The 22,026-nt window shown below is 53.3% G+C and overlaps 1 protein-coding gene across 3 annotated transcripts in view; it reads right to left on the reverse strand.

The window, feature by feature from the left end:
• The window catches only part of GDPD5 (glycerophosphodiester phosphodiesterase domain containing 5), an 86,471-nt gene that overhangs the window by 38,420 nt on the left and 26,025 nt on the right, over positions 1-22,026 (reverse strand). For all 3 annotated transcript variants that reach the window (XM_077867071.1, XM_077867072.1, XM_077867070.1), the window contains exons 2-3: positions 15,402-15,485; positions 4,489-4,664 (exon numbers count right to left, since the gene is read on the reverse strand). In XM_077867071.1, coding sequence (XP_077723197.1) covers positions 4,489-4,605 — 117 coding nt within the window. In that variant the 5' untranslated portion in view covers positions 4,606-4,664; positions 15,402-15,485. The remainder of the gene's footprint in view (positions 1-4,488; positions 4,665-15,401; positions 15,486-22,026) is intronic.

Here is a 22,026-nt window from a genome sequence, read left to right on the forward strand (position 1 = left end):
AGCAGCTCTGGTATCCCGTGCCTCGAACACTTCCCCGTCCGGCTAGACAGAACTAACTCTCAGACATCAGCTCAGGCAGGCCCTCTCATAGGCCCTCCCGTCTGGGGCTTTCCTGGGCCTCAGCACTGATCACCCTGGGTGGCCTGGGTGTGTTGGTGCTTGTTGATGAATAAGGAATCGGTGCATTGCAGACAAGACTGTTGGTGGGGAGCAGGCGGGGGGCACAGGGCTGGGGATGCAAGTGGAGGGCAGCGCACGAAGGCTGTGCCTCCAACTCTGTGGCTCGAATATAACACTTATTTTGCCTGGAGCCTAATCCATGAGGCGGAGGGGTCACAGGAGCTTAAAACAGCCCTCAGAAGGCAAAGGCAATATAGAAATACAGGAGAGGGCAGCCGGGTGGCTCAGCGGTTTAACGCCGCCTTCAGCCCAGGGCCTGATCCTCAGGACCCGGGATCGAGTCCTACATTGGGCTCCCTGCATGGAGCCCCTCTGCCTGGGTCTCTGCCTCTCTCTCTGTGTGTGTCTCTCATGAATAAATAAATAAAATCCTTTAAAAAAAAAAAAAAAGAAATACAGGAGAATTGACAGTCCCTGTCTGTCACCTTCAGTGACTTGGGCTGGGCGGCTCCTCCAGGGTCTGACCTATATGCCTCTTGCTACAAGAGAAGCTGGTTCTGACACGGTGCTGCCTCCCACAGACACGCGGTCTTCAGGGGGCCCTGGGGGACAGCCTGAGAACTGTCTCCTGTCCTACCAAGCCCTTAATTGGCAGTATTAGAGTAATGAGTCACAGACAACAACCAATTCATTATCTCCAGTTATAAAAAGCTGCACTTCCCCTTCCTAGCTGTCGAGTGAGCCAGCCTCCTGCTGCCAGGCTCTTCCATTCCCCAGGGGCTGGGGGCAGAACAGGCCATCTCACCTCTCAGGTCTGGTCCTCAGTTTCCTGTTTCCTTATTTGTCCAGAGTGTGTCCTGGGGGTGGAGGGACAGTAAGAGCAAAGGCCTGGAGGAGGTGGGAATGCATCAGGCTGGTGGGGCGGGAAGGCTCAGGCTGGGGGGCAGCAAGGAGGCTGCTAGCTCCTATGCAGAGGAGGGGGCTCCTCTCCGTGCCCCAGGATCCACTCCAGTACTGCAGGGCCCGCTTTTCATCCCTGGACCTCAGAGGGCTCCTAGTCTGGCATCCGAGCCACTCCCACTCTTGCTCCTGGTCCCACGCTCCTCCCCCATCGGGCAACTTCCCAAAGCTTCCTCCGGCCCCTCCTTTCTTCCCCTTCTTGCAAGTTCTCATTTAATCACATACTCCTCCCCTTCTGCCTTCATCCTCCAGAGGCTCCTGTTGTAAAATCCATCCTGGGCTTCAGGTGTGACGCATGGCTTAAGCCTCGAGTTCTAACTCATGGGAATCATAGTTAAACCTGCCCCACAGGGGCGATCTTACAGGGCAATGCAAGTAAGCTCTCGGCTCCGGCATATAATAGGTACTCAATAAATGTTAACTGTTACTCTCAGGCTTTATTTCCCAGCCTGAGCAGGATCGTGATGAAATGCTTCTGTGACTTACCACCAGTCTGTTGCCCCATTACACAGATGAGGATCAGAAAGGTCTGGCTTCACAGAAGAACTTCACCCACAGCTTGTCTGAGTTGAGAGGTGCTGGGGGAGGCTCCCTCAAGAGGACAGGGAGGGGAAGGGTCCCATCCCCAAAGTCAGAGGGGCAGGTGAGGATGAGAAGAGGCACAGGCCCAAAGTTGAAGCCCCTGCCCTTTCTGGGGGCCTTTCCTCTACTGCTTGGCAGTGCTCCTTTCACACCCAACCTGTGCTCCCAGAGCTCCCTCCAGGGCCTGTTTGTTCAGCAATGCTCATAGAGCACCTTCTCTGCATCAGCCCTGACTGTGAGCCCCAGGTGTCAGGCCAGAGAGCCCAGCCCCCATCATGGTCCTCACCTGGCCATCACGGGAGAGGCAGAGACAAAGGGTGAGCAGACTGAAGCTAGAACCCAGGAAGCGGGCGGGGAAGCGGGATGGGGTGAGTGACAGGGAAGGGGTGCTCTTCCTCAGCTGGGAGTCGCAGTGGGTCGCCCGAGGTGAGCTCAGCCCATTCTGCATTCTGTGAAGGCCCTGACACCCAGAGCTGCTGCAACATGCTCTCCCAGCCAAGCTGGCGTGTGGCCTCCTGCAGCCCCTACTGCCTCTGTTCCATACCTGGCACCCCCGACACAGGCATTTGCAGACAATATAATACTGCTTGGGCTCCCAGTCAGCTCAAAACCGGCTTCAGCCCACCACTTCCTCACCTGGGCCCTGGGCTGGCCTCAGCCAAGATTTATCACTTCCTGACTCTGAAGCCTGGGATGGGTCTGCCCAGGGCCTACTGAGGGGTGTGAGATGTGCTGGGAGCTCTGCCCTCCTCCAGCAGCTTCTCGGATGGCCAAGGGGCTTGCTGCTGGGGAGCTCAGCCATCCTCCCTCCCGGAGCTATGGTACCAGCTCCCTCCCAGGGCCAGATCACAGCTTCTGCCCCTCATCAGCGCTCCTGGCTTCTCTTACCCCATGAGAAATGGTAGAGATGACATTAGCTCGAGGGCTTGTTGGGAGAAACATGAGAGTGGCCATGTCAGTGCCCAGGACTGCACGTGGCACCCAGACACTGGGTGCCAGCTGCCTGCCAAGCTCCGGCCTTTCCCGACACGGGGCGGCCCTGCTGTCTGCCCTGGGTCTCTGGGGAGAATGGAGCAGAGTAGCCAAGGAATTCTGAAGTCTTGACCCAACCCCTCCTCCATTTCTCAGAGGGAGAGGCTGAGGCTCCTGGAGCTGGGAATGACTTGACTTAATGACCAGTCACAGCCAGTGCTGTACCAGTCACTCGGTGCCATTAGTGTGTGCCATCCACCAGCAGTTCCCTGAGGAGGGGGATGTTTTTGCACAGGTGAGAAAGCTCAAAGTCAAGTAGGTACAAGTAGAAGAGGCACAGTTTGGCCTTGAGGCCTGCCTGGCTCCCGATCTCATGGCCTGCACCCCTGTGGGGGAGATCCCCCAAATACATAAGACGGAAAGGCTGTCTCGGCAGGGCCAGAGATGGGGAGATTGGGGCTGCCACCTCAGCACTGCAGGGACCTGCCCTGTGGCCTTGGGCAGGCCCCTCCCTCCCCCTCGCCTCAGTTTGGCAAGTCCCCTTCTCTGAAGGCCCACACAGAAGAGAAGCTCAAGCTGGCCAGTGAGGAGATCGCCCAGGTGCACGGCAAGGCCCAAGCGGAGGCCCTGGCCTTCCAGGCCAGCCTGAGGAAGGAGCAGATGCGCATCCAGTCACTGGAGAAGACAGTAGAGCAGAAGACTAAGGAAAATGAAGAATTAACCTGAATCTGTGATGACCTCATTTCCAAGATGGAGAAGATCTGACCTGAAGCCCCTCCCCCCCTTTCTGTATATCTGTCTGTCTGTCTGGGGAAGGTTTTGTGTTCTTTCCTCTCACTTAACCTCTGGTTTTTAAACTAGACTACTTTAAGAAGAGTAAATAAAGTTTCCCTTAGGTTAAAAAAAAAAAAATGGTAACATGGTAACATGTCAGATGATGTGCTCACCAGGTGGCACCTGCTTCTCACCACTTGGGGGTCATGAACCTAGGCTCCTGACTCAGGCTAGTGCTCTGTTGCTCCCCAGCATGTGCAGGGAAGGAGGACGGGAAGGCGGATGAGCTTCCCAATCCTCCCATCCAGAGAGCCTGGTGATACTTGGCTTCTGACCTCAGCTGCCACCCACACCCTTGGCCGCTCCATCCTGTTTCAAGGCTGGCTCAAGGTGGAGTCTGGCTTCTTTGTTTAGACAAGCAGGAGAGAGGAGGAAAGCTGTTTTCCAGGCAGCAAAGCTTTTAGATAAACACTATTTATCTCCCTCCCTTCCCTCCTCAAGGAGTTGGGTTCCTTCAGAGAAGAAACTAGATCCAGCGGCTAACAGTATCCCAGGGACGGAAGCACGGGCTCAGCTCAGGGGCTGGCCTGGGGTGTCAGACATTGAAGGAGGCTTTCTTTATCCGGCTGAGCACCTGCTGCCAGCTCGGACAGGCCTGTGGCTCAGGTGGCGGAGCCCTGGTGCCAGGCCGTGGCCCTGCCAGCTCCCAGGCTCCGGGATGGCCTGGCCCAGTTCCTCACCCTCCCCTCCAGCCGCCTGGCCACCTGCCTGCCTAGCTGCCAGGAAGCTGAAAACTTTTGCTCCTTGGGGGTGAGCCCTTCCTCTTGGGGTGTCCCTCCTGGAGCGCCCCTTTCTGCTCAGACCTCAGGAGTAGCCCAGGACCCATGTGTCAGAGGAGAGTTCACCTCCTCCGTCCTGCATTCCGCTGGAATGATCATGGGCCCATTTTACAGAAGGGGAAATGGAACCCCAGAGGGGCAGTGACCCGTCCAGAGCCACACACAGATGACAGAGCTGAGACCCTTCCCCCCAGGCCCCAGGGCTCCCTAGGTCCTCTGGCCCCATCCCAGCACAGCTTACCGGCGTGGTGTCATCGTGGGACCGCTGGTAGCGCTTCCAGCGACAGCCGTAGATGCCGGTGAGGCAGGAGAGGCACAGCTGTGGCTCATAGTACTGCAGGGGCTGGTGTCTCACCATGCTCTTGCCTGCCGCCCTGGCGCCCGTTCCTCAGGCGCCCATGGACGCCCCGGCTGGTCCTGCAGGAGGAAGCACAGGGCCGTGAGGCAGCGGAGGGGCAGGGACTCGGCCCCAGACACAGCAAAAGTCATTGTCGCCCAGTTAGGTGCCAGGCCCCCCACAGGGCCCTGCCGCGAGGCCTACACAGAGGCCGGCCACTTGCAGGTCCCCCAGGACGGTCCCTGCCCTAACAGGGAAGTCACCCCCCAGCCACACTTGCTCTGTACCTGCTGCTGCTTCCTCTGCCTGGAATGCTTTCCCCTTCAAGCTCCACATGGCTCTTTCCTTCGCCTTCTCAGGTCTTTGCTCAAATGTTCTTTTCTCAACCAGACTTTCCCAGGCCACCTTCTATAAAACTGCCAACTCCTTCCCATACTTCCTCAGCCATTCTCAGCTTTATTTTCTCAATCGTGTCCTCTGATGCACTTTATTTAAAATATACCAGGCACTGTCTGAGCACTGTATACCTCGGGGGCAGGTACACGTCCCAAAGCCGTTTGACAACTGAATACACTGAGGCTCGGGGAGAAAGGGACTGTGCCTGGCATGGAGTCAAAGACCTGGCTGTGGCCAATCTGAGGACCTGCTCTGGTGTCCCGAGTGCTCATTGCTTTGGGCTTAGCGAGTTCTGCTGTGGTTGCTAGAACAATGAGAGGTATCTTGTGGGCTGAGTCGCTGCCACCAGGAACAATGGCCTTGGCCCTGTTTGGCACCCTGGAGATGCCTGTTGGGGACTCAGCCACTTGGGGCTAGCATCGGTCAGTGTGGCCACCTGACCGCCGGCTAAGGCATCTCACACACCCTGATGTCAAGCATCATCTGACCCTTGTTGCCACTGTTCTTATCATCCTATCTTACAGGACGAGGACCCTGGGGTTCGGAGCAGTCAAATGATTTGCCCAAGGAGTCAGGACTCAAGTCCAGGTCTATGGGACTCCAGAAACTCGAAGCCACATGTTATGTATTGGGTCCCGTCCTAGGTGTTGGAGACAGTGTGAATGGGACAGGCTCACTGATGTCCTCGGGGCCCCACAGGACCAGTGAGGGACAAAGCCAGTCACTTACTGTGCACCAACTCTTATAGTGACCCTATGAAGTATTATATTTTTACTGAGATCACACTCACCAGCCAAGAAATTCACCCTTTTAAGGGGTACAATTCAGTATTTAGCATATTCAGGTTTTAGTGTGGTCATGAAGTTGTACAACTGTCACCACTGTCTGATTCCAAAGTGTCTTCATCATCCCAGCAAAACACCCAGACCCAGACCCATTAGCACTACCCGTCCCCAGTCACCATACCCCGCACCCCGGCCATGCCCCCTCCTAATATACTTTCTGAATCTATGGATTTTCCTGTTTCTGGACATCTTGTATCACTGCAATCATACAATATGTGACCTTTTGTGTCTGGTTTCATTCATTTAATAGTATTCAAGGCTCACTCTATTGTAGCAAGAGTCAGTCCTGCATTCCTTTTCAGGGCTGAGTTACAATTGCATGAAGAGACCATTTTATCCATTCATCAGTTGAGGGACATTTAGGTTGTTACCACTTTTTTAGTTGTTAGGACTAACACTGCTAATGCACAGGTTTTCACACGAACATATTTTCATTTCATTCTTGGGTACATTCTTTGGAATGGAAGTACTGGGTCATGTGGCGACTCCATGTTTAACCTTCTGAAGAATGGCCAAGGACCGTTTTGCCAAAACAGCAAAGCAGCTGCACCATTTTACATTCCCCGTGTAAAATCTTTATCACCCTCACTTTCCAGATGGGAAATCTGAAGCACAGAAAGGTTTAGCCATTGCCAAAGGTCACACAGCAGAGCCTGTCAGTCCAGCTCCAGGGCTGTGCTCTAAACCCAGGGTTGGCAAATTATAATTCATGCACCAAATCCGGCCGGCCACCTATTTTTGTGTAGCCCACAAGCTAAGAATGGTTTTTCTGTATTTTTACAGTTTGGGATAAAAAAATCAAAATAAGAATATTTCGTGACACATGAAAATTATATGAGAGTCAAATTTCAGTGTCCATAAATAAAGTTTTATTGGATGCAGCCACGATCATTTGTCTATGTACGTCTATGGCTGCTGTAACAGAAACTATAGTGGGGGGGACTGGTTATAACAGAGACTAAATGGCCCACAAAGCCTAGAACTCCCTGCCCAGCCCTTGGCGGGGGCAGCGTACTGACCCCTGCACTAGCGAGCTGGCCATAATGGCTCATGAGCTGGTATCTTGAAGAGGTAAAGGCAGGCTGTGGGCACTTAGCATTGTGCATGTTGGGTCAGGACATGCTTCCAGGAGACAGCAGGGAGTTGAGGGCTGTCTCCAAGTGCCCCAGGGGCTCCTCCAGGAGTCAGGCTGGGCTCCAGGTCCACCCACTACTTCCGCCTTGGCCTCACTCAGGGCCTCTACCTACCCCCATCCCCACCCCATCCTCCACCAAAGGTTAACCTCAGCACAGAGATTACAGCCTCTGGACAGTAGGAGGGGAGGAGACGCATTAGGGCCTTGCTGGGAATATCGACTGACTTGGAGCCTCCTAATTGCTGGGAATTGTCTGGTGTAGCCTCTGTGCCCGTGGCTCCCTGGGGAGGCCTGTGGACTACGGTGCAGCTGCTGGGGGCTCTCGGAGCCAAGCTGAGCCCCAGGCTTAGGGGCAGCATGGGATGGTGTGCTGTTGCAGTCTGGTGGCTTAGGTCCCATGGGGTTGGGGAAAGGGGAGAAGGAGGGGCAGTTTTGGGGGGGCTCTCTGCTTTCCTCTATTGCACTCCAGAAGGAGTGTGTGCTCACAAATGTACTCCCACATTCACAGCCTTCCAGACGGGGTAGAAGGCCAGATCCCACACAGCCAGGGAACCAAATCTTACCCCACCTTTGCTCTGTGGTTGGGGCCTGTAGGGTTCTTCCCTGATCCTTGGTTTCTCAATCTGTAAAATAGGTAACAGCCTCTGCCTTGACTCCTATAGGAGACCAGATTATTGGAGGGGAGGGGTTGCCTGGAGGGCACATCCCTGCAGTGACTGAGGTACAGCAGGCGGGCATTCTGTGAACAGGAGCCCCACACCAAGTTTCCCCGTTCTCACGAGCCTTTCCCAGAACCTGCCGAGCCTGGGACTGATTCCCATATGTCCTCTGCCCTCCGCTGCCCCACCCCCACAAATTGAGCATTACAAGGCACCAAGAATGGAAATTCCATCTCAGATCGGGGAAGCAGAACTGCCTGCACTAGGCCGCAGCCCTGGGCTCAGCTGATCTCGGCTCTAGGAGTCGCCTCCCCTCTCCACCCCCACCCTGCCCAGTGAATTTTCACACTCTTCAGAACCTCAGGGAAGTCTTGGGGAGGCAGACCTCTTCTCCCTCCCCTGCATGTTCTGGGGCTTTTTCTTCCACTCCCAGGGCTTCAGCTATCAGGTGTGGCCAAGCCCACTCAATATCTGCCTCCCGACAGAGGCAGCCAGCGGCTCCTGAGTGTCATCCAGACTCTACAGACCCAGTACAGACCACATCGACCTCCTTACCCCGCAGCCCGCTTCTAACACCCCTCACAGCCTCTTCTCACCAGCCCCCTGGCTGTTGGCCTGGCCTGGGTCTCATCTCTCCCTTAGATAGGCAATCCTCTGGCCTCCCTCCGGGGGCCCCACCCCACCTCACCTGTGGCCCTCGTGAGCTCTTCAACAGGCAAATGGCCAGGATGTGGCCTCTGACACTTCTAGCCTCACCCTCCAGAACCTGCTGTCCCTTCTGTTGATTAACACCTCTCCATGCTTCAAGTCTCAGCTCAGATGTTACCTCCTCCAGGAGCCTCCCCTGAGCTCCAGGTTTGCTTCCAGGGTTTCCCAGCTTCCCCTGGCCCTGAGCATCCCGCAGTCCACCCCAGGCACCCCGTGTGAGCGCGGCGGACGGGCCTGCCTCCCCCATGGAGTGGCCTCGGTTATTCCCGTGCCCTCGGTGGCCAGCCGCAAGAGGAGGGGGCACTGGGGACTCACGGGACTATATTTCTGAGGAGGCCCGGAAGTCCTGCTGTCAGAGATGTGCCGTTCAGACGCTGAGCAGTCGGACAAGCTCCCAGAGACCAGACTCTCCCCGGCCTCACCCGACACCTCCTCTTCCTGCCAGGGCTAATGACATTACGCAGGACTGATGGATTTCTCCAAGCCACCTCCAGGACCAGCCCGATGGGCTGGGGAGGGTAAGAGAAAGCCCTCCCCTCTGAGCCTGATGTTCAAGGGCGCCCCTCAGTCCAGAGTTCCATTTTCTGTCGGAATTCCTGGCCCTAGCCCTAGGCTTTCACAGACTCCTGTTTTGTAGATGAGAGAGCCTCCAAGGAGTCGGGCCTGGGATGGAGTGAACACCTGCCATGGAGCAGGAGCAGGATGCTGGCCCTCCTGGGTCCTCTCCCATCCTGACACCCTGGGTACGGACCTTCTCCTTCCTTGCATGACCACCCTCACTGCCACGGACCGTGCTGGCTGCGGCCCCCAAGCCTCTTCACTTCCCTGAGAGCGGAAAGAATTTCAGGCCAAGGTGTCAGAGCCCGGGTTCCAGCCTGATCTTCAGCTGACTTGCTGTGTAACCTCAGACGTCACTAGCTCTCTCTGAGCCTCTACTCACCTGAGAAATGTGGACCAGATGGAGTGACACAAAAAAGGACCCAAGCAAGGGCGCCTGGGTGGCTTAGGCAGTTAAGCATCTGACTCTTGATTTTGGCTCAGGTCATGATCTCAGGGTCATAAGATCGAGTCCTGCACTGAGCTCCACGCTTGATGTAGAGTCTGCTTGAGATTCTGTCTCCCTCTGCCCCTCCCCCTGCTCGCTCTCTCACTCTCTCTCCCTAAATAAAGTCTTTTAAGAAATGTTTTGTAATTAAAAAAAAAAGGACCCAAGGTTGCAATAAGAAGAAATAAAACATGAATATATGCTACAACATGAATAAATCTTAAAAACATGGTGCAGAGTGAAAGCAGCTACAGAAAGTGACATGGGTTATACCTGTGTCATCTCCTGATGACAATCTTTCAAAGTAGAGCTCCACAGACTTCTTTTACAGTTTGGAAATATAGGCTCAAGGTGAATGGATGAACAAACTAGTCCACCCAGACAACGGAATAGTTTTCAGTGAAGGCACCTGGGTGGCTCAGTTGGTTGGGCAGCTTCTTTTGGCTCAGGTTGTTATCTCAGGGTCCTGGGATCAAGCCCTGTATTGGGCTCCCTGCTCGGTGGGGAAGTCTGCTTCTCCCTCTCTCTGTGCCCCCCACAACTCATGCTCTCTTTCTCAAATAAATCTTAGAAAAAAGGAAAAGTGGTCAGTGCTAAAGAGAAGTGTATGATTAAGCCACATAAACACATGAAGAGACCTCAAAGCATATTTTTATGTGACGGAAGCCAGTCTGAAAGGCTCCATACTGTATGATTCCAGCTACATGACATCATGGATAAGTCAAAACAGTGGAAGCAATAAAGAGATCAGTGGTTGCCAGGGGCTGGGAGTGGGAGAAGCATGGAAGATTTTTAGGGCAATGGAATTATTTTATATGATGCTATAATAATGAGCACATTTGTCAAACCCCACAGAATATACCACACCAAGAGTGAACCCTAGTGGAAACTATGACTTTGGCTAATGATACTGTGTCAACATGGTCTCATCAGCTGTAACAAACATACCACCCTAATAGAGGATGTTAATAACGAGGGCAACTGTGAGGTGGGGAGGGAGAGTATGTAGCAGCTCTCTGCCCTTCCTGATTGATTCTTCTCTAGACCTAAAAATGTTCAAAAAAGGGCTATTGGGACACCTGGGTGCCTCAGCGGTTGAGGGTCTGTCTTTGGCTCAGGGCGTGATCCTGGGGTCCTAGGATCGAGTCCCACATCGGGATCCCTACAGGGAGCCTGCCTCTCCCTCTGCCTATATCTCTGCCTCTCTCTGTGTCTCTCATGAATAAATAAACAAAAATATTTTTTAAAAAGAGGGCTATTAATTAAATATATATGTATTCAATTTAGATACCTATATCAATCAATTGATCAATAGCTAGATAGGCAGGCAGGAGAGATTAAGTGATTCACCCAAGGCCAAATGGCTAAGTGGGGAGAAGGGAAGACTTGAACCCAGGACTTTCCATGGCACTAGCCCCAGTGTGCCCACATTCCTGCTGCCTTCCATGTCTGTGTCAACCACAACGCCCATATTACTACAAACTGCACATCAAAGAGCCAAGCCCAATATTTTGGTTGGTACCAGGGGAGCAAAGAGGGGAATGCGGCCAAGTACCCAGGGGAAGAAAAGGGAAACCCCTGTCCTCACTGGCCTCAACCCCAGCCCAGCCTCGGGAGACCAGCAAGCCGGGTGACCCCACAAGCCTCTGGCCTCGGCTTTCCTGTTGTGTCATGGGATACATGCCACCAGATGACCAACCAGAGCCTTTCTGGCATGCACCCTAACCTTCTAACCCCTGCTCTGTCTTCATCCTCAGGAGAAAAGCAGAGATGGGGCAGCGCAGGAAAGGAAGGACAAACCCCACAGTTCTTGCCTGGTCTGGGGGGAATAGCCCTCCCCTTCCCAGGACTAATGCTGGAAACCCTGAGCCTGCCACTGACCAGAAGAGTCCAAATGAGGATGAAAGCTGCAGGAAGGCCTGCAACATGGCTAGAGGCCTAGTTATCCTGAGCCCCAGGCCACCAGGGCTCTGCCCCTGCCTTGGTGCCTCCACTGGCTTTGACTGTGGACCCAGGTATAGGTAATTGCAGGCTGGATAAGTCACAGTGATGACCCCAACATTCCCTTAGAGTAAAACCCAAGACATGAAAGGCACAGGGCTATGAGGATGCCTCCTTAGTGCTCAGGGGACATGGCCTCGGAGGTAGACCAGGGCTGCCCTGTGGCTCTTCCTCACTGCCCTGCCCCTCTCCCGCTCCCAGTGTGGGTGTGCCTGTGAAATGGCCTTAGCTCTGGGCCCCTCTGCCCATCTTCAAGGCCTAGAAACTCCTACTGGGCTCAGTTCAGCAGCCCCTCCTCCAGGAAATCCTCCCTGCCCCGGGGCGAGGTCTCTTCTGGGTCTCATAACTCCTTTGCCTCCTTGGCCCCAGCACCGATCATTGCAGGCTGGCTTCTTGGAGAGGGCAGATCTAAGCAGAACTCAGAAGTAAGGAAGGACTTGTGGCAAAGTAGGAGGACACGGGGGCTCTAGGTAGGGGGACAGCACAAGGAGAGCCCGGTGGCAGGGAGGCATGAATGGGGCCTCCTGCATAGCTGAGGGCATCCCCAGGCTCCAGCCAGCAAGTTAAGCCCCATGTGGGTTCCATCTGGAGGTGATGGGGGGGCCTGTTGCCAACAGGAGACTCCTCGCCCTCTGGGAGCCCAGGGGCAGCATGGAACCTCCAGGCAGCTCATCAAGCAACTAAACCCAAGCCCAGGAGACAAATCCTTGGCTCCAGGCTGGGGCCGGCAGGGGGCAGGGGCAGACAGGGTCAGCAGCCCTAGGCCCCTGTCACTCCGGCTCATTCTTTGGGGAAAAGCTGCTCAGTGGCCAAGGCTTGGGCTCTGCAGGAGGCCTCAAAGAATCAATCAGGCCATAATTAGGGTCATTATTAATCTCCTTCCACAGTGGTGCCAGGGCTGCCTGTTTATCCAACACTTCCGTGCCAGGAGACCTCTTATTTCCCTTCCCCTCTGAGCAGGCCAAACTAGACCAATCTTCCAAGCAGGCCCTGGCAGTGGCCTCCCCAGTTCTTCTGCCTCTCTTGGCCGTCCTCCTGCAGAAAGTGCTCCTCGCCTCTCCCTCAGGAAGGGACGGCTTCCTTGGAACTGTGGCCTCTGGAACGATTTACCCTCTACCTCAAGGCTCTTGAGCTCCCTCGGTAAATGTTTAAGAAGCCTCTGCTCTGTAGCAGGCACTGCTGGGGGCCAACAATGATTCATGGGGAATCAGACACGAACCTTCCTTTCCAGGAGACAAGCTCACTGCACAACAGCAGCTGCAACTATAGCCACATGCCCAGTGCTTTCCAGCGCACGGGAGCCTCCACACACCCGCTCACTGAAGCATCTGGCCAGCTCCTCAGGTAAGTACCAGGTGCCCATTATACAGACGAGGCGGAGAGGCTGGTGGAGGTCAGGATAGGACTGCTGAGCTTCAGTCAAGGCCCTAGGGAGACAGACCCATGTGTTTGGGGCTCCGCGCTGGACAGGAGCCAGGAATACCCCTGTCCAGGGGACCCGACTTCTCTTGGCCTAGGAAGGACCACTCTTTCCCAAGTCAGGACTATGAGCATGGGCTGAATAGCCGCCAGGAGTGACCTGGCCTTGCCCAGAATGCAGAGCTTATTAGCATCTCAGAACTGAAAATCTCTAGCTACAAACTCTCCACATCCAGGGTCTTAGAATCACCTCACTCGAGACTCATACAATCACAGAATCCTAGGATCTAAGAACTATCCTTGGATTTCAGACTATTAAACTCATTGAATGTCAGCACCAAGAAAGATCTGGAACCATTCCATCCAGCCTCCCTTCCCCGGCAGATATGCCCCATCTAGCTCCTAGGGGTGGTTCCCCAGCAGAGTGGCCTGCATAGGCTTGCATACTCCCTGTGACAGGCCCCTCCCTTCCTGAACGACTGAGTGCTTCCCCCTTGAAGCCACCAGGACCCCCATCCTTCACCCCCCCCCCCCCCCCCCAACTAGCAGTGGCAGGCTCTCCCTGGAGAAGGCAGAGTGAGCAAACATTCTCAGGGCTTCTGGTGGGGCCTCAAGGGTCAGCCTGGGGTCCTGGAGAGGGAAAGGCTTGCATCAACCTCTCACCTTGTTGACATCTCTGTTGAATCACCTCCCAGGAGCTGGATGATTCAGTCACAGGGACCAGGCTGACTTTTTCCGGGGCCTTTCCCTCTGAGGTCCCTGTGAAGCGGGGCAATTGGGTGCCCAAATGGGAGGGAAAGGAGAAAGCGCAGTCTGGCAGAGACTTGCACTGAGCAAACTTGTCCCTGCCCAGTTTTTACCCCCAGAGGGAATAGAGAGCAATGATTTATTTTATTTATTTATGTAAAACAGCAGAGTTATCATACAAACCGGCTTCCCAAGCAGGCCCTTGGGGATGGGAAGAGAAGCAAGGCCTACCATTTGGGGAATCTTTCTCTTGCTCCTTTCCCCTTCTGCCACCTGTGTAGCCGCACCTCCCCCTGCCCCTCCTCACACCCCTCTGCTCCAGGCACTCCACACCATCCAGCCTCCTCACCTCCACGCCTTTGCTCATGCTGGGCTCTCTGCCAGGAAAGCCCTCCGCGCCACCCCAATTCAAATCCTCTCCATCTTAACAAACGGACCCTATGCAAAGCTTGGTCTGATCCCCCCACTCCCCCAGAGGCCCCCCGCCCCCCGTCTTTGTGTTCCTGTCATGTCATCTGGCAAAACTGGAGACGTGATCGCAGGCCTCTGTGCCCGGTAATTATCTGCTTCCGTAGCTGAGAGCCTCCCCAGGCAGAGATTTCGGAACCATTTGGCCAAGCTTTTCTGAAGAGCCTCAGTGCCTGCGGCCCCGCACCGGGCCACGGGGACACAAGAGACCCCCCCCCCCGCCCCCCGGCCCTGCTAGAGGAGTCACTATGTCCCTGCACCAGGTCCAGCACCAAGGAGGCTCTGGTTTATCTGTCAGCCAGAAAAGCTGGTGAAACGTGCGGCGGAAGGAAAGGAGATCGGAGCCTCCTGTGCTGCGCGACTGCAGAGCCACTTCTGAGCCTGCTTCCAATTCTGCTCCTGAATGATAATTAGCCTCTCCCAATTTACAGGAAAAAAAAAGTTACTAAAAAAAGTCTCAATTAAGTATTTTCTCCCACCATTTATGCTTAACCCCCTGATATCTGTTTGCACACATCTGTTCTGGGTCTAGTATCAGATGACCTCAGCATTAGCACAGAATACTGACTTCCTGTCACTTGTCTCTCTTCACCAGGTGTCCCCTGAAGAACGGGGTAGGCCCCTCTATTCCCAGGCATGTTCGAGAACCTGGGGCCTTTTCTTCCCTCCTTTCAAATTTCTCAGCTTCCCTTGCATGACCAAAGGAACCTGGGCTTACTAGAATGCTGAGAAAGGAAGTCGCAGGAATATGCCGGCTCAGGACAACTTCAAGGTGCGTGCCAATTGCGTGCGTCAAGACCTCCAATTCCACCATTTGCCATTCATTCCTTTGGCTGAAGCGTCACTTTTTCTAGGATTATCTTGTAAAATACAGATCTCCCCTGGCAATGGGAGCCCTTTAAACCCCCCGACTGGAGGTCAAGGAAGCTTAGGTGAATACATGGCTCTAGAGGCAGTTAATCACAGGGATTTAGAATGTGCAATAAGAGCCAGTCTGCCTGGGTTTGAGATGAGACCCAGTTCTACCACCTACTAATTGGTATAATACCACTAGGCCTCAGTCTCCTTATCTATAAAGGAGGATAATAATAGCACCCACCGCCTGGGCTGACGTGAGGATTGGAGGAGCTAACACATGTCAGGGGCTTGAGTAAGTACTGGGTATGTGGGAATAAGTGGTCTACCAGACAACCCTGCTGAGGGCTGCAGTTCTTTTTCTCACCCATCAGGTGGACAATGATCCCTGTTCCTCTTGATTATTATTATTATTTTTTGGTAAACTGTAAGGCACTGTACCCCTGGGAGAGGCAGGCACTGCTGGCAGCCAGCGTGCTGCCCTCTCTAGCTTCTCTAACTCCTCTCTCCCCCCCACCCTTCCTTTCTCTTTTCTTTACCTGGAAGAAGGTATCAGTGGCTGTAGGCGGGGCTCCTGAGGATGTCCTGTCCACGGAGGTGGTGATGTCACTTCACTGGGACCGCTGAAGGAACAAGGGGACAAAACCAGTCAGACCACTCAGCAGTGCGCCCTGCCTTCTCCTCTCCCACCTGATTCTCTGTGAGTCCCCGTGGCCTTGCCCATCCTGTGTTGGGTGCGGGGCTCAGGGATGGGCCACATCTGGTCCCTGTCCAGGGAAGCTGCCAAGCTGGCGGGTGGTCCAGTTGTGGGCCACCAGACCCCTCACAAGCAATCCTACCTCCACACATGCTGCCTACAAACCAGCCCCAACCTGTCCAGGGTACCGGACAGCCAGTACCCTGAATAACTCCTGCCCCCTCCAGAACCCACAGAAATGCAATCCAAGCCCCAGCTACCTTGGGGAGACACTGGGGCTACAGGTGGCTTCTGGGGTGCTGAGGCCCTTTCCTGCTGCCCAGAGACTTGCTTCTCTGGAGGGAGCTGCCAAAGCAGCACTCTTCTGAGGCAGCCACTGAGCGAGGGCCAGTGGGCTGGGGGCGGGATCTGGCCTCTGCAATTGTGCAGCTAACTTCTGACTCATGTGCTGCCTGCCCCATCGCCGGCTCCTACAGCCGGCAGAGCAGCCGTCTTGCCCAGGAACTGGGAGGAAGATGGTACCCACAGGCCTCGGGGAGAAAACGAGAGGGGAGGCAGCTCTGGGGCAGCATTGCAGCCTTGTGGGGATGTGTCACATTGCCCACTAGGGTGCACTGAGGCTGCCAGGAGCCCACCTAGGCCTCCAAGAGAGGCAGAGCCAGGGCTGGGACCCAGGCCTCCTGGTGCCCTGCAGACTCATGACGGGGATGGCTCAGGCCCACTACCCAAGCCCATGCCCACGCCCACATGAGAACCCTCCAACCCCATCAGGCCCTGGAGCCACACACCAGCAAGAAACGCACGGCCAAGATTCAGCCTCAGACTGGAGGGGAACCGAGCTGGACTCAGAGACAACTTAGAAGTGACCTCCAGCTACTGAGAGAGAGAGAGAGAGACCAACCCACCCCCTCACCCCCCACCGGGGCACCCTACCCTTGCCTCCCTCTACCTGCAGTCCCGGCTTTCTCCCAGCGCTCTGGAAGCACTGCACTTTCCATTCTACAAAGCATACTTATTTCCTTCTTCTCTCATTATGACCCTAAGTGACATATGGAATATAAATAGAGCAGGGCTTCTCAAACTTCAATGTGCAAACAAATCACCTGGAGACCTTGTTAATACACAGTCTGACACAGTGTTTTCTAGTAGGTCTAGACAGGGACGCGAAGGTCTTCATTTCTGGCCAGTCCCCAGAGGATGGTGGTGCTGCAGGTCCGGGGCCACAATTTGAGTAGCAAGAATATCATTGTTAACAGCATGGGTGGGGGGTTAAATCGTCCAAGTCAGAATCTTAACTCTTACTCTGTAACCTTGGGCAAGTTACCTAACCTCTCTGGGCCTCCAAACACCTCCTTATAAAATAGTAACAATGATGACAACAGTATCAAACCTGACTCATAGGGTTGATGTGAGGATTAAATTATGTAAAAGGCTTAAAGTGATTATTATTTCAAATTTAAAAATGGAGACTCTGAGGGACAGACAGAGCCAGCAAAGTGGCAGAGCCAGAATTCAACCCCAAATCTCTTGGTTTACAAGCCACCACGAAATGTTACCTAGCAAACCCTCCCCGACACATGGAGATGGAGGCCCAGAGAAGGGTGGAGAGCTGGCAAGTTCATGAGAAAGTTGGTGTCAGAAATTCAAGCTCATGACTCCTAGCCTTGTATTCTTTCCAACCTAACTATCCTTCTGCACAGATGAGAAAGTGTCTCCAATTCTCCTGGAGGGGTCCCAGCCTCTGCTTGTCAGTCCCTCTATGGGCAGCATCCATCTCCTACCTCCAGTCTGTCGCACTGCTTGGTCTCAGGTCACCCAGCTGGGATGGCAGGCAGAAGGTGACATGGCCTGGGCCCAGCCCTACCCCCACCCTGGTTTCCCACCACAGGGCCAGTGGGAGCCCTGTGAGTCACTTGAAGGAAGTGCTTGGCCCCAAACAGGAAGTGGCTTTTCAAGCTGAAAACCCCTCCAGGATCTCCAGGGCCCTGCGGCAGGTGGCTGGGGTAGCAGAGCCTGATGGAGCTCACTGGGATATACTAACACCTATTCGGATTTTACCTGAAACCCAAACTCAGCACCCATCCTCTGTACCCTGAAATCTGTCCAGGTGCTTTGCTGCTGTGTGACCTTAGGTACATGAGTGTCCTGCCCTGAGCCTTTATTCCCTTATATGAAGGATTTGGGCTGCATTACAAGATCACCTATGGCCTGGCATTCCTAAATGAAATGAAGGGTTGGAGGAAGTGAATACGGGTTTTCAATAAATGAGCAAATGCATGTATGCATGAAATGCATGAGTGAATACAGACACAGATTTAAACCCCAGCCATCAGACAAGCTCCATCATTTATCTGTTGTTAGCTGTACGATAGAGATCTCACTGATGAGATCTCCTCCCACCCCCTGAATCACCCTTAGGCGCAAGGAAGAAGGGCCAGTGCCCTGAACCCACACATCACAGACACATGCTCACAGATGAACATAGTAGAGAACATATGGGAGTCTCTGCCACAGGACATGCATGGGACCTACCAGCACAATCTCTTCCCCTAATGCCACTCAGGCCCCGCTAAAACCCTTCTCCATTCCTTGGGCATGATGAACAAAAGGTGATTCTGTCCAGATCAAAAACTGTGGGTTGCTTTGTTGCTGATGAGGGAAAGGGACACTGGGTGGTGGTGGTGGAGGTGGGGAGGGGACTTAGTGGCAGGAATGTTTAAGGGCAAATTCATTTTTTTAAAAGATTTATTTATTTATTTATTTATTTATTTATTTATTTATTTATTTATTTATGATAGACATAGAGAGAGAGAGAGGCAGAGACACAGGAGGAGGGAGAAGCAGGCTCCATGCAGGAGCCTGACATAAGGGCAAATTCAACTTGTCAAATCCTTTCTAGCAGAGAGCAAAGAGTGATAGCTTCTTGCATAACAAAGTATCTGTTTCCCAGGAATGCTGAGCAACAATTTTTTTTTTTTTTTGGCTTTTCTCCCTGTTCCAATTTGTGGTTATAAAAGTACTGATGAATTAGTGTGGTATCCATAATAAATGCACAAAGCGGCTGAAGAACATCTCACAGTATCTAAGGATTCATATTACTCAAATTAATGTAATATGAAATGTGACACTAATTCTTTACACTGGCCACTCAGTGGACAGGAATGGCTGGGACTGAATAGTTTCAATTGTATAAATGTTCAAAAATTTGAATATTTCATCTTTCTTCAAATAATTTTATTTTAAAATCGATACTCATTGATTATGTGTACAATTTTGATTTCCATAGATAATCTCAAGGAGCAAAAACAATCTTTGAACATATAAGTTTTCCTTTTTCTGCATCTACTTTAATTTACATTTTTGATGGAAATATACTCAAATTCTGTGCACTTCAAATATAATCGCATTTTATTTTTGATCCTTCATATTATCACCATTGATACCCAATTTTCAAGTGCTGTGCCAATCTTGATTATAGCAGTATAACTATAGTGATCTCACTAAAATGAAGACAATATATTTTATGAAGTGAATATGAAGTACCGTATGAATTATCTTATCACTCATCAGAACGTCACCACCAAAACACCCAGATGTGTACTCATAATTACATTCAGTCTTCTTTGCTATTTTGTCTCTCCCAGTTGTATAAAACCGTAACTTTACATGTATATTTCAATTTATATTATGAAGATGTAATTGTCAAGGTGAGACAATCAAATTATTTTATCTAACAGTTTCTGGGTTTGTTTTATAACCTTCAAATATCTGACAGAGCTACGTGGGCCTCTATTTGTATTCCTGCTCTAGGCTCTGTGCACTTTGCACTGGGCCTGCCTGTCCACCAGCTCTCACTTCTTTGGAGCCCAGGCCACCTGCACTTGTCACTTCACCTGAGCATCAGCTGAGCTGCCAGCCAGCTGTGTCTTCCCCAGAGTCTGCCTTTTAGAAAGTGTTCTACACATAAAGGTCCCCATGCTTAGATGTGGGCCTTATTTCCAGAGCCGACTAGAATTTGTTCAAGGATAGTGGCCATGACTTGACTAGCATCTCCCACAGACCTGGTGTTCCTTAAAGTCCCGTACATTCCAACACCATCTGTAAAGGGACCTGGCCCAGGGTGCCTAGAAGTGTCTGGTAGCCTCGTAGCCATCAGGCTGAGTAAACGGACCCAATGACCTGTGGCCACCACAACTGGTTTTCTCTCCTGCTCTGCACCTCTACTCAGTCCCCCTCTACCCATACCACCCTTTGGCCCCCTTACTCTGAGCCTACTGGTCACACTGATCCCCTTGGATGAAAGCCACCAGAATGCACACTTCTGAGAAACCTCTATGTTCCCTGCCCACCACCCCTCGTAGCATCTTTCACAAAAAGCTTCCAGACTCTAGGGGCCAGGTTCTGGAGTGGGGGCAGCGTGTCAAGGGCACACACAGCTAAGTGAATGGCAGGGCCAGGATACATATTCTGACTCCCAAGCCAGTCTAGACAACGATAAATCCAGTCACCAGCACACATTTCCTGAGCTCTTGTATGGGCCAGGAGAAGCTCCAAGGCTCTTGTGGACAGAAGGGGTTTCCAGGGGAGGAACCCACCATCTAATGGTGTGGAGAAGGGCATTGAGTACCCCCTGAACAAAGGAGGCATGAGCTGAGGGAGGGGTGCAGGAGGGCCTTGTTGAGGGATCAGAGCCATCTCCCGGCTTCACCCCAGCCTAGCCCAGCACCTGACCTGCTGGATGCAGCAATGAATACCCAGGAGTGAGCAAACTCGTCTCCTCTGCATCCCCCACCTCAACCAGCCAAGGAGCAGGCAGGGAGCAGCCCGGGCCTCAGGACAGGTCTTGCAGTGAACTAGTCATTCAGCCTGGTGAAAGCAGGACCCTGTCCATCTGAGCACAGAGTGAACCCTTTCCGCAGTACATGCTCCAAAATTGTGTCAGACGATCTAGTGATAAACAGCACCATGACTAACCACCTAGCTCAGTCCATCCTGATCACTGAGAACTTAGTTCAGGTTCCAAATTAGACAGGGCTGGGGCCACAGCAGAGCTGATAAAGGGTTGAGTGCTTACCTAACCAGCCAGGGGGCAGGGGGCAAGTCCTGGCTCTCTCACTGTGATCTGGGCAAGTCACTTTGCCTCTCTGGGTATCAGTCAAACAGGGATTAACACCATGTTGAAATCACCTGATTTGAGGTGGGTGGATACAATACTCTGGTTAGAAACATGGGGAACTGAAGCTCAGAGAGGGGAACTGATTTGGCCAAGGTCACACAGCAGGTGACAGAGTCTGAACTAGGACCAGGGCCTGTCGTGCTCTCTGGAGCTAGTCTCCTACAGGCCAGATTATGGGTGACATCCCTTGTGATCCCCCAGGGGTGGGAGAGGGATTGGGGCAGATTCTCTCGGGGGGCAACCCAGGCTGACGTCACCACTGAAAGTCATCATCGTCAGGGTCCTGGAAGAACATCTGCTTGTTGGTTCCTGGGACACGGGGACCAACATGAGTTCCATAAGCAATCCGTGAACACCTTCTATGGAAAAAGGCCCAGTAGACAGTGGGGTGGGGTGAGGTGGGCTGAGAAGAAAAGGCAAAGTCAGTTCACGTGGGGTTGGGCCCCGAGAGCCTCAGTCTCCCCCATGGTCCTCAGTGCTTCCAGGGCCCTGAGCTAAACCACTGCTCCTGGGCCCTCTGCTGGGTCCTGCTTTTCCTGGATCCCCGCTGGGCTGTGCAGGCAGGGCTGGGGGTGGGGGTGGGGGTGGGAGTGGGGGGGACGCAGAGGTAGGCTTCTCAGGAATGGACTACAGCACGGCAACGTGGAGAGGTCGGAGGGGCTGCATGAAGCCAAGTTGTCAGGGGGACCCTTGGGGGCTGCAGCCAGGTCTCCCAGCTAGGGAGCTCTGTGGGATTCTGCTTCTGGAAGCTGAGAGAGTGAGCCGACACGTGGGCCTGAGGGAACAGTGAGAGCACAAGGAAGCTCACAGAAGGTCCCACTTCTTCCACACCACACAGTCCTGACACATCTCTTCTGTCCCCTCCCCTTTCTAAAAGGTGAGAAGAGCTTTCACTTATTGGGACTTCCTCTGTGCCAGGCTCCACACAATCAACACCGCATATGCTTTATGGGCATGTGATCCATACACTAATTCCCAGGTATCGTGCTCCACCCACATCCCCTAGGATCCCTTCACCCACCAGGGGCATACGGGTTGCGTGGTACCTCCCAGCAGCCAACATCTGTGGAGGCGTGTGGGCGGGCTGCCCTGAGGCTGCTGGAATCCCTCTGCCTACGGTCATGACCACCTGGGTGAAGGTCTAAGTTCTCTAGCATTCTTGCTCTGGCAGTCAGCTCTGGGCCCATGTCCTCAGAGCTCCTCTGCAGACGGAGCCAAGTGCCTTTCCACCCTTGCTTCTCCTCCTCTTCCTGGTTCTTCTTTCCCTATTCCCTTAGCATCTTCTTTTCTG

The sequence above is a fragment of the Canis aureus genome, chromosome 23 (assembly GCF_053574225.1).
Source record: "Canis aureus isolate CA01 chromosome 23, VMU_Caureus_v.1.0, whole genome shotgun sequence".
Classification (NCBI taxonomy): Eukaryota; Metazoa; Chordata; class Mammalia; order Carnivora; family Canidae; genus Canis; species Canis aureus.